Raw genomic sequence first — 15,752 nt, forward strand, 5'->3', positions numbered from 1 at the left:
ATTTTAAATTTTAAGTCTTAGTTTTATAAAAAGAGACAAAAAACATGACATAATCCAAGCTCAAAATTAGAAGTTTCAGTATATTCTTTCCCCCTTTTTTTTTTTTTTTAATATAATAACACTACCTACTTTTACTGGATGCATCTGCGAAGATAATCAACTTCGGGAAAACTGAACAGTTTATTTTGTTCACTATGCAGGCAACAGTAAGAGCAAAGCTGCCAGCTAGTTCTCATCCATGTAGTGTAGTTTGCCCAGACTACCCTCACCTCAAATAAGCAATTTTTTATTAAGAATTCGAGACTAAACCCTAACAAATACACAGCATATGGTAGGCTTACAACAGGCCAAAAATAACCTAAAAGTACAGTTCAGAAAAAAATGATAGACTTCTCTGAAAACCTCCCCCCCCCCAACAAACAAGACTTTTAGCTCAGTTTGAAAAGCAGCAAGCACAGCGACGTAACGAACCTTTAAGCCCGGTCCATTTTCTTCTCTGCTAGTACAGACATAGCCAACAATGAACAAAGTATTCATACAGGTACTTATTACGTTGCGCATACATCATATTTAGATACTAATTGTGCAAATAATTCTTTATGGGCAAAAATCTAGACCCACAGAATTTATTTTAATAATTATGAAATTCATATTTGGGTAGAAGATTAGCAAAGCTTGAATAAAAACAGCTTCAAACAGTAATTTACAAATTATTGCATCTTTCTGCTCAGTTGTTTAAAAAAAAAAAAAAGATTACTTCTTTCTGCAGAAATGAAGAACTACCAAAAACTTCTGCATTTTGTTTTTAAATGAAAGACGTAAGAGGGAACTCAGGAAAATATCCACTTTCCCGTGTACTTTTTTTTTTTTTAATCCAAAATGTATCAAAAGTACATAGCAATTTAAATATATCATTTGCTGTTGATTACCAGAGCACCACAAGTATATCATCATCTTTAAATAAATATATAGAGGTATGATAGATTTTGAAATGTAACTAGAAACTAATGCCCAGAGTGACACTATAATTTGGGAATCTAGTTTCAAGTAAGTAATCTTCAAAATATACATTTCAACCTGCCAGACACTCAGGTTCTCATACAACAGTTAACTAGTCAGGTGAAATCACTTCTACAGATGCCAAGAATTTCTCTGCTGTAAGCAGACCTAAGCAGCTGGACCTGCAACCCACACTTTCATTGTTCTAACTTACCTTCCCCTTCCTGGGAAACATAATCGCTTCAGAAAGCCCTTGTACCTGTTTTTACTCAAATTTTTCTACAATTCTTTGGGGGAAGAAAAAAGTGTGCTTTTTTCCTTTCTTTTTTTTTTTTTCTCTGAAATCAAGTTTCGTTTCAAAACAATACTTCAACAGTTTCTAAATTCTTGCACCATTCACAGGGGAGCTGATGCACAAACTACTGATTCCAGGGCAGGTCAGGCACCCTAGAGACCTCCCGCTGGAAAGGCTGAAGACTTCTTGCTCACAGTAGCCCATCTAGGTAACACTACAGGTCTGCATTTTTGTTTTTCTGTCGTGATGCAATTATCGATGGAAAATTCTTGATCAAAAATATTAATTCTTCCCACACAACAATTACGATCACACTGATTTGTAACCATTTTGTAAACTGAAATTGTCTCCAGGACTTTTCAGTCTATCAAAGAGCTTAAGACACTCTCTCAAAAGGTCATTTGAAAAAACTTCAACATTTTATGTCTCTTCTCAACTGTTCCATATTTATATTTTAGGAGAACATAAGTATTAGAATTAAATACAGTAATCTACAAATTATTGCATCTTTCCGCTCAGTTTGTGTTTTGTTAATTTTTTTTTCAGAAAGTTTTAATTAAGTACTCTACGAGTCGTACTATCTATGAAATAATTTAAAGTAATATAACTTCACTATCACTTCTTGAAATGAGTACCACAGGGGTGACAAGAGCAGATTTCCAAAACATCTCAGTAAGAACTTTGGACAAGAATTCTTCCTTCTGTGTTTCCTACACAGCCTGCTTAGTCATAGATATTAATGACCTTTAGGACTATCTCTTTGTCCCTTCCATCCTCCCCTATCTGGAATACTAACAGGTTTTTTAACACAGTAAAATTTCTTTTTCTGTTTTGGCTTCTGTGGCACCTAGCTGATTAACAACAGCACAAACTGTTTCAGAACATTTTTGTCTAAACTCTTTCCCCTGATAGATTTAGCTTGTAAGTCAAAGGCTACAGGGGAATTTAAACATAACATCATGAAGATTGAGCATGAATTCTGAGGGACTTGAACACCATGAGAATGACTCCAGGTTACTTATCTGCTTAGAAGCTCAGCTTTCTCTTCTATCATCAGTACAGCAATGAGCTTAACGGTAAGATCATCTCCTTGCATAGCAGCCTAACAAACAGCTGAGGAATCATCACTGCTGGAACCAGATGAGAAAGACGACTAAAATACATTGGCTATTCTGAAGCCGTTAGTAAACTCCTATACAAAGCTGAAAATTAGAGTGGGTGAAGCATAAGATAAAAGAAGAGGGGCCTGTGCCAAAAAACATCTACTGTTTCTAAGCCAGAATTTGAAATGTTGCTATATTGAAGTACAATACTGGGTTTGGATAAGTCCTTCATTGTAAAAACTGTATAGTATGACCAACCAGAGCATTCGGAAAACTGGTCAAGAGTATAACACATCTGCTACAGAGATAAAAACATAGGATCTAATAACAAGGTTGCTTGAACTGTGACAAAGGAATTCCAGAAAGCACGGTCTCATCACTTTGAAGACCAATTTGGAAGGGGAGGGGGGCTCTACAGGTTCTTTTAGGATTTAAAAGTACTCAGAAGGGCATAAAAAATATTATGTGGAATTTCAAATATCGAAACAAGTGGTCCCTTAGCAACACTTGGCACTATACAATTCGCTGTACGCTTGAAATGAAGAATGGAACTGGAAGAGATGGAGAGGCATCCCTATTTGCTTAAAGCACTGCCGTTCCTCTAGCAATAAGTATCTGTGCAGAACAACTGCAAGAACTTTACCTACCATAAAAGACAAAGTTTGATTTATTTCTGACACTTGACTGCTTTTCATTTTACCTTGCTGCATTACCCCACAAGAGTCAGAAGGCACTGCATGTCACAAAGTGGATTTTTTCCTATTGCTTTGGGATGCAAGTTCCCATAAGTTTTTCACTCACTGGAGTGCATTCCAAACAGAGGGGCCAAAGCCTGTCTAAGCAGCTTAACGGAAAAACAAAGAATGTGTGAAAATTATTTACCATAACTGCATGTTTCTTCTCGTGAACCACACTATTAATTTCTGCACTACCACTGAATTAAAATGCAAATATGGTAAAAGAAACCTATTTGATCTATTTTGCTACTATTTGCACAGGTAAGCAATGGGACAAGATGCTATTCATTTCTTCCAATTCCAGGACGAAAGCTCTACTTTTTTTTAATTACCATTGTTGCAAAAAGAAGAAAAATCTTCAGCAGAACGGATGGCTGTTCTGCAACCAGTAATCTGACTAGGAAAGCTAGGACTAGAAATCTTTAAGGATTATTCCCTAGAAGGATGCTCAGAAAGAACCTAATCCTGTGAATACAACTAAAATGAATTTTAAAGTTGAAAGAAAAACAAAATCAGATCCTGAAATCACTCTGAAGAACAGTCCTAATTTACAGCACACAGCGAACAGACAAAATCCACTTTGGGGAAAAGCATTATCAGCCATATATAACTCCCACTGACAACTGACTGATGTCTTACTACACAAACTTACAGTGCCTTTGAATTTCCACCAGGAAAATAGGTATGGTTTGTAAATTAGCTGCTACTGGCTAAAGTAGCTATATTTTTAACAGGGAGAGAGGTATTATTAAAATGTTAATTGAATATAAAAATTCTTTATTACCCTACCATTTAAATTTTACTTCATTTTAAAAATTACATTCCTTTCTGTAAGTGAACTGTCAAACAAACTAATGCATACAGTGGCTCATTTAAGGTTGCATAGAGCATTAGGACTGAAAAATTCAAGTGCTCAAAATTTCAGAAATATCAGATCAGTGGCGTGGCAACTGTAATAAAATCTGAGCATTGTACCAGCTTTTAATTGCACGGCCTTATACTATTAATGGTATATCTCTCATCTTACCAAGCAGTAAAGCAGAAGTTCTGTGGACCTGAACGAAGTTTGGAGATGACAAATGTTTTCACAGAATGAGCTGAATGCACTTACTCTGAATGACAGTTTTATGGAACACGCATAAATAGCACATGATGAATTGGCATTACTTTTTTAAATGAGCTTTCCTTCATCTATCATCTAATTTCAACATAAACTGTGAAAATAGGATTATCACACATTTGGAATGATTTTTGTAATTTTTATGGATCTTGACAAACAGACTTAACAGAATGGAGAAAGAATGATAGTTTAAGATAACTATAACTCGTAAGGAAATTAAAAAAAAAGAGGAGGAAATTGTTGACAAAGTGTCTCAAATGCTTTACTTAGCATGGTCTCACTCATTCCTGATTCTGCTTCTTTAAAATAATACAATAATGCCGAGTACGATTCAGTATGAACTTTTTGGCTCGACTTCCTCTACATTTCTTCTCACTGCATTTACATGATATTTGGTTCAAATAGTTTAGGTTCACTTGTCCTATTTTGTTACCGGACAACATACAGACATTTCAAAGGAGGGGAAAAATCAGCATATCATACAGGAGAGAAGATGTATGCCTCTGATAATACTGATAACACTCATATGCCCTTCCTCATTGTAACAAAATTGTAAATGGACTGCTAAACCCAGAAAATGCTTATGATGAAGTGAGGAAAGCAGCACTACAACCAAAAGAAAGAGAGGAAAACAGCGAGAAGAGTACATTAAAACAATATGCCCAGACTCAAACATAAGCTTGTGGATGAATTTGGAGCTCAAAGGCAGATTTCCCATCTGGTTTTGCTTCTTTGGGTTTTGTGGGCTTTTTTTGTTTTGTTTTGGGGAGGGGGAGGTTGCTTGTTTACACATATGTTCTTCAGCACCTTTATAAATACCGCTGGTTTGGAGGGCAGGGCTAATGCTGGGGAGCAAGAATCTAAGTGTGCTTAACAGAGGTGAAATTCTAGGCTCCATATCATGATAACTTTAATAAAAGTTATATGGTGTTCCCATCCATGTATTTCAAAGCTTTTCACACAATGTGTTTAACATTATAAACATATGGAGGAATGAGATCTAATAAAGAGGACAAAGGAAGCAAGGACGGACCTGGCCAGAAAAAGGCCTGTTGTAGGAGCTGACGAGACCAGAATATTCCGGGACAATTATAAAGCAGGAAATACAGGTCATTTTCTTCAAAATAAGAGCTTGTACTTCCATCTGTTACCTCAGATGTAATACATAATCCACCTCAAATGGATTATAGAGGAATAAGAAAGTTTAGACTCAAGTCATCAGGATACTTATCTAACTCTGTTGGGTGAGCTCTGACCATAACAAGTAAGAGGTTAACGTGTTTCTAAAACTGCACTTTAATCAAAAAGATGGACAGTGAGCTAGGAAGTTTTGTCACATACCGTTTCATCCTATCAATTTCTACGCAGGAAAAACACTTTTTTAATACCTTCCATTGCTACTGCTATTATTACCCTTAATAAAAATCATCATTTGCCTACAACTACCAAAGACTTAAGTATTTTTGAGATCAAGGTGTCGTTCTTAAATATCTGCCTCATTCTGAAGCAAATATGAAGCCTCTGTTTTTTAAAGCACATATATTTTTAAACTACATATTGCATACAGGGAAAATATGTAAAAGAATAAAAACCTGCCCATAACCAAATATTGAAGTTTCTTTTCTCCTTTGCCCTCAAAAAAGGAGAATGAAGCCAAAAAAAGAACTAGAACAATAAAAAATGATAAAATTTCCAAGTTATGAGTATCAGATAGTTTGTTCGCTATTGTTTTCAACCAAATATATAGAGACCTCAAGGGAAACTTCAAAGCAAGACAGACTTCAGTAAATACAGTATTCTGCAACATCACTCCACACACAGATTTACTGAAAACAGAAAGCCTCTCACAGCCCAAATTGTATATACATTTAGAACAGAGGAAGAACAAACCAGCCAATTTCAATTGGAAAAAAGCACACCAGGACATGAAATCATCATCTGGCTACACAGGAGTCCAGATTCAGAATATCCTCTTACGTGTTTAAACTAATATCTCCATATATACGTTTTGTGTTTTTTTTAATTAATTGGGCTAAATTGTAAAAGAAAAAAAGATTGAGGGATAGTAAGCACAGCTAACGTGCCTGAGTACTGATTTTGTTTTCTTTAAGTAAAAAAACATACAGACTATATATAGTCTGCATATACTATCTCTTAATTTAGCTAAGCCTGTCGCTCAGTTTCCACAGCACCTATTTTCATGCAACTTATTATTCCCCCCCACAGCCTCAAAAGCTGCATTCCTCTCATATATAGGTCAATACACAGGCCAATCTAAGATACCAATGCATTGTAGGTGGCTACACATCTATGGAACAAAACTTACTCTTCCAACCGTTACACTATTAATTTTTACTTTTTTCCTAACGTGACTTTCCAGATACTTGAAATGTTACTCTGTTCTTGAAAAGCATACTCAGAATTAAGGCTAAAATAACAACGATGCTTTTCGAGAGAATAAGATAAATCCAATGAATGCCTACCTGAACCCACTGGAGATGAGCCAACACTAAGACTTTGTAAACTTCCATTCCTGAGCAAAGTTGGAGATTTTTGAAGACCAGAGCTCGTCACACTTCCTGCAGCAGAAGCCACAGACGAAGTTGGGGAAGCAGAAGAAACTGAAAGATGGGAAATACTTTCTTGACTTTTATTTCCTTTGGGTCTACCAGGCCCATGTTTACTTTGCTTATTTCCTTTCCGTTTCTTCTCTGTTACAGGTTCTTCTTCTATTCCAGAAGTTTGAGCTCGTTTGTATGCTGTAGAAGTAAGGCTTGAATTACCTATGTCTCCAGGTGAGCTGTCAAAGTTTTTAGATTGGGAAACAGCTGATGATGAAGGGAGACCAATTAAGGAAGTGAAACAATTGACAGCCCCCTCTTGACTCCCAGTCTCTCCTTTATGTACATCTTTGGTTGACGAAGTCTGTTGAGAATGAGTGAAACTATCATTTCGCAGATCTGTTTCCGTAAAACTCAAAAAATCCTGGGGAGACTGAACTGAACTTCCAGAAGATGACTTTATGCTGCTAGGAGTGCCCAAAAAGCTTCCTAAAGAAAAAGAAAAGTACAAAAATTATTTTTTTTTTCCTGTTGCTGATGAAAACTAGCGGAAAAGATTAATATCTTAGAATACAACACTTTCAAGTACAAGGACTTCATGGAAAGCATCACCAAGAGCTAAAGAATCTGTTCTTAAAATGACTCGCTGTTTCTACTGTTGATCTCCCCTCTGCTGGATCTGAATCTCAGATTTTCATCATTAAGTTTGAGGGCACAAACCAGGTAAAAGTGAATAAATGGAGAATAACAACTTTTTTTTTTTTTAAAAAAAAACACCTTTGATATCCCTCGTTTTGAAACCATAACAAACATTTAGTATAAGTCACAGCAAGATTTTTCTTTTAAACACTTTCAAATAAAGAGAAGGCAGCTGATAAAACGTGCTGTGATCACATCTACGCTGTGCCTGCAATCTTCCTTGCCATTCTACCTAAATAAGGGGTCTGACACAGGTCAGGGGAACAGCAATTGCACTTAATTTACCCTGGCTGAGGAGGTGTTCCACAGAAGAGGTATTTTTCAAAAGGACAGGAAAGGAAGTGGAGCAAAGTGTATAAAATTGGCATTTTAAGACTTTACATTGTCAGAGAATCGTACAGATCTTTTGTGTAATAGAATTGCATTGCTTCTGTAATATTTGGAGTGCAGTCATTTCAACATTGTATTAGCACATGCAAGGCAGAAAATGAAGCAACTTAGGAAATACAAACACCAATTGACTTTCACTGACATTCAGTAATTTTCTAGGGGTGAGTGTATGTGGGTACTGTTTTATAAAATTTTAACTGGTGACTGCTATCCCACCAAGAGAATACTCCTAAATATAACATTAGATATTGAAAAAAATCCTTTAGAAATTAGTATTTTATCATTTTATCCATTAAAAATTACTTATTTCATTTAAAAATACAATTTATATCACTACTTTAATTTAAAAATCATAAAAAGTGTTGTTCTGTATTTTAAGTAACATATCAAATTAATTTAACGCAGTTTTAAAGAAATTTCATGCACATAATAAAGATCTATTTTGCCACCTACAGCGGACAAGATTTTTCTTTAGATGTGAAATTCTAGAAGAAAATTTTAGAAGTTTTGAAAATTTAAACAAAAAATATTTCGGTATTTCAAATGAAAAAAATTAAATACTGAAAAATAGACAAATTTGGAAGTGCTCGTTGCATAACAGTAAAAACTAACTCAATGAGCAACATCTCTAACTTTGAAGAAAGTGGTATATTTTAAATCTACCTTGAAAAATTATTTAGCAGTCATCACATCCTATACATTACCAGTTTTGTTCTAATATGGACTAATTAAAACACATTTGTATTATTCCCTTAAAGAGCTAAGACAGACCCCTCTACTCAATTTCATATGCTGAATGTTACCCTAGACAAACCCTTCAGCAGATAAGAAACTTCTGGGTTTTAGCAGTTAAAGAAAATACCCTAACAACCTAAACAAAAGTATCACCTTTGCCCTTTAAAGATGCACAACCTTCTTTTTCATGTTGTGACAATAAACACTTTTTCCTGAAAAAAGTTATGTTTTCCCAAGTGAAACAACATTCTCATTATTGAGGATAAAGGATGAGCTACCTCTCAGTATGTAATCTGTTTTAAATATGTAAGATTTCTGTCTAATTCACGTCAAAGCAAAAGAAGTATTGCTGTGGAACGATTAATACCTTGCTGAAAAGGGCTAGCTGCAGTCACAGTTGTTCCTGGATTTCTTCCAGCACCAGGCTTTCTTCCCCTCTGACCTGAGCTGTGACCTGCAGATTTCTTCCCTTTGCTCTCTGACCCTCTAGCCTCTGAAGAATCTTTTCCACTTGAAACGTGCGTAGAAACTTCCTGGAAATTTGCATTTGTAAATCGAGCTGTGGTATCTTCCAACCGCTTCAAGGAGCCTGACATGGAGTTGTTGCTAGTGCTTGTGTATGTCTAGCATTGTGACAAGAAAAGAATTCAAGAAAAGAAACAGTAAGGTCACCTGTAACAACCAATATACACAACTAGAATGCTACAGGTGCTGTAGTTTCCACTACATTAAAAGAGAATTAAGAATTAAATCAGGAATTAAAATAATTTATTTTATACAAAGAATAGTCAGTTACTAATTATTTAGCTTAGTGACAGTACCGTCAGATCATTACTAATTAGAGCAATCTGCGGAAACCTACTTGATGACTTATCTACCACAGCTAACACAAAGCTATTAGTTTTACTATACAAAACATCAGTAATCAGTAATGACACTTCAGTAACACAAGACAAAATCATAGAAACAGTTCTATTATCTTGCTAGTATATTCAATTTTACTCATCTAATAATCCTATTTATGTCAGTAGAACTACTCACGGTACACCAAGTTCAGAATGTGCACACATTTTTCTATGCCAAGGGCTGGAAAAAGTTGCATGGTATCAAACTTATTTTTACCATTTGAGGAAGAGAACCTTTGACTTGCCATTGTCATAAGGCCAACATTCTTAATCCTCAGATACACGTTTGTTTCAGTGCACACTACATACATGCTGCACTTTTGTATACATGTCCTGCATATGAGTTTCTCCATGTCTACTCACACAGCTTATTAATGTTTTGGAAAATGTGAAATATCTTATATATGTTCTTATACGCTTAAAGGGTTAAAAGAAATCACTGTTTCAAATAACAAACTTAATGTTCAAATACTCGGATAACTAGCAATAGCAGAAGTTACATAAAATTAATTGTTAAGTTTGTAAACACGTGATTAAAATGCATAAAACTTTTGTTGAAAAAATATACAAATTAACAAACTTCGTTGGAAATTTTTACTGAGATCAATAGATTCATCTTGTACAAATGGTTATTTGAATACAATGTTGTTATTTTTACTGCTTCATGTTAAAAACTAGAAGGAAAAAAAAATAAGAGACTTTAAAAAGACCTGTATGCAGTGCAATCAAACTGAAAATGTTGTTCGACCTGCAGTGGATCTGATGAAGGCTTCAGAACATAAGAATTTGTATTTTAAAACTTTATAGTCTCATCATCAAACCAACATCAACTGTAACAACCCTGGCTCCCCTTACAACTTCACTTCCCATTGTCATACCAGCCTTCCCTTGGTCAGTAGCTTCTTTAAAATATGGAAATGGTTTTACCGGAATTCTGCTGCTAGGTCTGTTGTTTTAGTGGTAGTCTATGTTGGTTTTTGTTGTTGTTGTTGTTTTAACTTGTTTCATACAAACACTGTAAACCACTTTCCAAACTACAACAGGTAAGTCAACCCAAATTAGTCCAAAGGGAGCACAGCAATATACGAATCTGAGGGATTCAAACTGGTTAGACTTTACACTTCGTTTTAGAGGTGCCAGTATCTCCATGCAGAGTAGGTCAACACTGATGACAAAACTCACTCTTGAAGCACATTCCCCCCTCTGAAGCTCTCCATCCCCGTTGCACCACACCTATGTGACCTAGTGTATTAAAAAGCCATGCAAAGACAACACTTCCAGACTCTTCATTCACGACTGAAAAGAAGCAGAGCACACCCTAAATAGAAATAAGTAACACTGAGAGCCCTTCCGACTTGAAGGTCCAAAGGTAACGATGGTCTCCATGTTAACATTAAATCAAGAATTAACAAATGATCTTTCACATTTTCATACTGTTCAGTTAGTGTTATTTTTAATACCCATAGTAAGCCAAACCAGTAAAATGAATCTCACCATATAATAATTTAATGAAAAATACACATCTTTATGAACATGTGGAAAGTATCTGTAAAGTATCCACTGGCATAAAACAACCTTTGCATAGCCCAACTAAAATCCAACTTCTTTTTAAGCTAACAAAGAAGTTATTTTCATTTACCTAACTAAAAAGGAAAAACATAGCGCTTCAAAATTGCAAATATAGCCCTATTATGAACTGCAATAAAAATATATTAGGGATTTTCTGAATAACAGCGAAGAGGGATTATCAGTTTAAGTCTGTTAAAGCACAATGCTAAGAATAATTTACCTCACATTGATGTTACTGTATTGGTAACAGTTTTTAATGAATATGGAGCCAATTCTAAGGTAAGTTAAGTTTAGCAGTTAACTTTTTGAACTATTACAAAGTCCACAAGTATGCTCTGTTTTCCTGAAACTGATGTGTCACTTGACCTGTGTTAAGAAGCAGTGGTTCAAATTTGGGTCATTTGAACAAAGGGTTTCCAGACACACCACAACCCACCCCCTCCAAGTCAGCTTTTTCTATGATCTTCGATTTCTCCTCTTACCCGGTTCCTTCCTTTCCTAATCCTCATCTCCTTCCCACTCAGTTCACTATTAACTGCAAAGAGAAATGTACAGAGATATCAACAATCAGTTTGATGTTACCTAGCATCTCTTCTCCATTATTGCACCGGGATATTTGTGCTTTGTTTTTTTTTTGTTTCATTTTTGGTTTTTGGTAAAAAGGAAATTAAGAGTTTAACTTAGCTCTACAGACTGGCCAGGGCTAGAAAATGACAAGCAGGCATTCATTTGCATATGCTGTGCAGAGATTTGATGCGATGATATAAGGCTTTGTTTGCAGTCACTCAGAAGGTGAGAATAATATGATTCAGCTATTAATGCCAATGAAATATTCAAAGACTGCACACCCGAATCCTGAATCCAGACTGGAGAACATGCATGCACATAGCACTTCTGCTTTTGAAAGTTTTGCTCCAGCAGGTATTTCTGTTTCAGCAGGTGCTGTGAAATATTCTGAGTACACATCTAGATTTCAGCATATCTTGCACACCAATGTGATGCAATAGACATGAAGAAAAATAAAATGGTATCATTTGGTCAGTAACTTTTTTTCCAGATTGTGCTGTTCACTTTAAGGAGTTAATTAAAACAAAATGCCTTAAAACAGATCCGGTTCTGAGATCAAGGTGCAGCACAAACTTTAGATTATTAAGCTAACTGGTTCGTAAAATAACGTACCCACTCCCTTTTTTTTTTTTTTTTTTCCTAAAATGCTACTCTAAAGGACAAAGACATAATACAAATGTCACCACAGGAAAACACCAACAACAACAGAAACACTACTACACCATGGCAAAGTTACATTGGTTTGGGGGTTTTTTTGAGGTCGTAAGAGGGTGAGAACTTCTTTGGTTACTTAATAACTGGCTTCAGTCTCTGCAGTCCCCTCGAGCTTCCCCTGCCTTCCCCGCTTCCCCCAGCGCATGCCTTTTAAATGGGACACGCAGCTGGAGGCTTCCCCCTTCGCTGCTCACACTGCAGTCAGTCATTTCCCTTTGCTGCAGTGCAAACATCCCCCCAAAACGGAGATTACTCAGCTCTTGGCCCCCAAGTCCATTCCTCGGTTTATTTGGGAGGTCTTAAATAACCAGCTCATGAATGTTAATCCTGTTCTCAAAGTCAGTATTTGCTACCGCAAGTATCAATCTAACAGTGTACATCACAGTGCCTTTATTACTCCTCATAAACCAGTTTGCAGTTCTTTTTCCTTAAACTTCACTTTCCTATTGCCAACTTGGTGCAGAGAGCTACTGTCATTTTTGTACCTCACATATATCACTGCACACTGAAGCGAGTCTTGAAAGCAAGTACAGCAAGGCTTAAAAACTTCTGGAAAAGTTTTAGTTCTCCTGCAAAGGCACAATAATCATTCTGCATATACACAGTACATCCCAACGCTTGAGAAGCCTTCAGCCCTAACCCAGATGTGCTCTTGCAGAGAAGGGAGGGACCGCAGCAGGCAGCATCCACAGACGTGCCAGATGGTAGGAGAGTGGTCCAAGCAGAGCAAACAAAAGCCATGCACACACACACCCCCACAGCCCACAAACCCCACACTAATGTGGGATAGCAATGTTCAGTCACAGCTAATGGAGATTTCCCTGCTCCTTCCCTTCCCTCCTGTATCCTACTGCAGCAAGAGCCAGGCACCTCCCTTGGGAACCACGATGGGCTGATACCAGGGTGAGCTGAGGAGGGTTTATCACCAGTATCTCTGCTGTTAAAAATAGCATTTAGTTAGCTGTACTTTCTGCTCGCAGGGTCTTTTTAGTATTTTGTCACCGGCTACAATTTGAAAGCAGGTTATTGCTTTGCATATCGGGGGTGCTTTGTCTTCTTTCTTTAAAGAAAAAATTCTACCCAGAAAAATATGGTTGTCTTTTTTTTTTTTTATCTGTCAAACCAGACACATTTTTAAACTTTCAGTATAAGCCCAACCTCTCAAGGCTCACAACCTGAGAAAGAATTTTTTATGAGGATTAACTAAAAGGTTGGTAGCTCTTACACAGATCCCATGATCATAAGGAAACTGAATATTCCCACCCAAGTAACAGAAATGCTAAGGGAAAGCCTCATCTGAATATAAAGAAATATTCCAGAAGTTATTCCAGTCCTTTTAAAAACATTTAGTATTTATGCCCCAAAAGAAAAGTGAAAAAAATGCTAGTATATATTAATCAGAGTAGTTCGTTTCTTATTTCAAAGATTTTCCAATTTGACTGATCCAGACTAGGTGGTGTTTGCGGAGACATTACAGCAATGCACAGAACTGCCTGTTGGGAGACGGACCCATAGCTGAACACAGCATTTGGACTGGAACTTCATTAAATTTCTTCAAATTCACTTTTACAGAACTAACCAAACCAACTATACCCACACATACAATGTAAACCCCCAGTTTACTCTGCAGCTTTTCAGGAATGTGACTTAAGGAGCCACTCATCCAGAAAAAAACATCCTCCAAGGCACCACTTACATAAAAGGTCATTACCACTCTTACCAAAAAGGATTTCACTTCTTTAAAAAAGAGAAAAATTCATTTCAAATTCCAGTTCCCACAACAGGAAGAATGTGATAGCAGAAGTGATTTACAGAAGTCATAAAATGAAGTATTCACTGCAAAGGCAGACTGCTGTGAAAAAGACAGCGAGCCCAAATCAATTCTGCCAACTCTATGTAAAAAGACACACAAAACTACCGTATTAACAAAACATTCTGAACTAAATATTATTCTCAGAAGGAAACAAAGCTTGTCTAATTATTAAAATTTCAAATTTTTGAGGAACACAGTATGAATTTATAATTTAGAAAAGCAAATGCATGCAAATACAAAAGGACTTCAGAAAAAAAATCAAAGGAAAGTATCTGAAGAAACTAGTCACAGAAGAACCACTGCCAAATACCCAGCAGATATTAAACAAAAAAAAAGAAAAGAAAAATCCTATTTAGTAACTTCAACCAGAGACCAGTTTTCCTGAATGTCTGAAGCACCATGAAAAGAAAGTAGAAAATGGAGCAGTTAAGTTTTGGTAGAAACACAGGGTCTGAAGGTAAAAGAGAGAGACAAACAGAATCCAACTGTCTTCCACATTGAAAGTGTATTCTAATAGGTAGAACTTAGGGACTTACAAATGACCAATATTTCAATGGATTTTCTTTAACTTTCACACAAATATATGGCAACATCACTTGTTAATAACACTTTGTATGATAATTAAGTAACAAAAGGACAAAAGGGATATATATTCAGGAAAGATAAGATCATACATAAACCATACAACTTCTGTTTAGGTTTTGTGCTAAAGGAACTTGTCAAACAGGGAAATTCTTTTATAGGGTATCTTATATTGTCTCAGGCTCAAGATTCAGGACAAATTAATAAAATGAAGTAAAAAACAAATAAAGAAGAATCACATGGACTAGTCAACATTCAGTAAATCCTGTCACACTCACTATTTGCAATATCTCACTCTCACATCAAAAGAGCAAAGTGGCAAAGTGACTCTAATTGTTATTTAAAAATAAAGATAGAATTATCGTGAAATTGAGAAAAACACTGATTAGCAAGTCTCACTTGACTTATCATTATCAAAAAGAATACAGGAGAACCAGAAACAAGAGTAGTTTATCAGAAGTGTGAGTCACAAATAACAATGTTAACAGGTACACACCCTCAGGTCAATACACCTAATACTGAGAACAGAAAAATATGCAAAACATACTAAAAAGTTTCCTTTCTTGGTGATGAATCTTGAAGCTGATACCATTAGCTGATGTAATACACACAGGGATTAAAGAAAGCTGGTATTTCAATTGTTTTACCCTTTCCTGGTATGGTCTTGGTGTACCATGTGCAAATTGACACATTTGTTGAATCATCTCATCAGCCAAACTACACGCAGTTAAAACAAGCTTCATCATCCCTTCTAAAAAACAAAGTATTCTACTACTGATGGCTAATTAATTCAGCCCTGACTGAGATGTCAAACATTCCCACATGAATGGTACAAATGTTTTTCCAAATTTGAAGTGAGAAAACTCATTTCCTAACACTGCTGCCCATTCTGTAATATCATTAACGTCTTTTTTTTTTTTTGTGGATAGCAAAAGTGATTACTGTAGTAATCAGAACAGTCAG

The 15,752-nt window shown here is 36.0% G+C and overlaps 1 protein-coding gene across 7 annotated transcripts in view; it reads right to left on the reverse strand.

Annotated features, from left to right (window-relative positions):
* The window catches only part of MLLT10 (MLLT10 histone lysine methyltransferase DOT1L cofactor), a 129,674-nt gene that overhangs the window by 51,311 nt on the left and 62,611 nt on the right, over positions 1–15,752 (reverse strand). For all 7 annotated transcript variants that reach the window (XM_040549817.1, XM_040549818.1, XM_040549816.1 and 4 more), the window contains 2 exons: positions 9,007–9,262; positions 6,738–7,304 (listed from right to left, as the gene is read on the reverse strand). In XM_040549817.1, coding sequence (XP_040405751.1) covers positions 6,738–7,304; positions 9,007–9,262 — 823 coding nt within the window. The remainder of the gene's footprint in view (positions 1–6,737; positions 7,305–9,006; positions 9,263–15,752) is intronic.

The sequence above is a fragment of the Cygnus olor genome, chromosome 2, assembly GCF_009769625.2.
Source record: "Cygnus olor isolate bCygOlo1 chromosome 2, bCygOlo1.pri.v2, whole genome shotgun sequence".
Taxonomy (NCBI): domain Eukaryota; kingdom Metazoa; phylum Chordata; class Aves; order Anseriformes; family Anatidae; genus Cygnus; species Cygnus olor.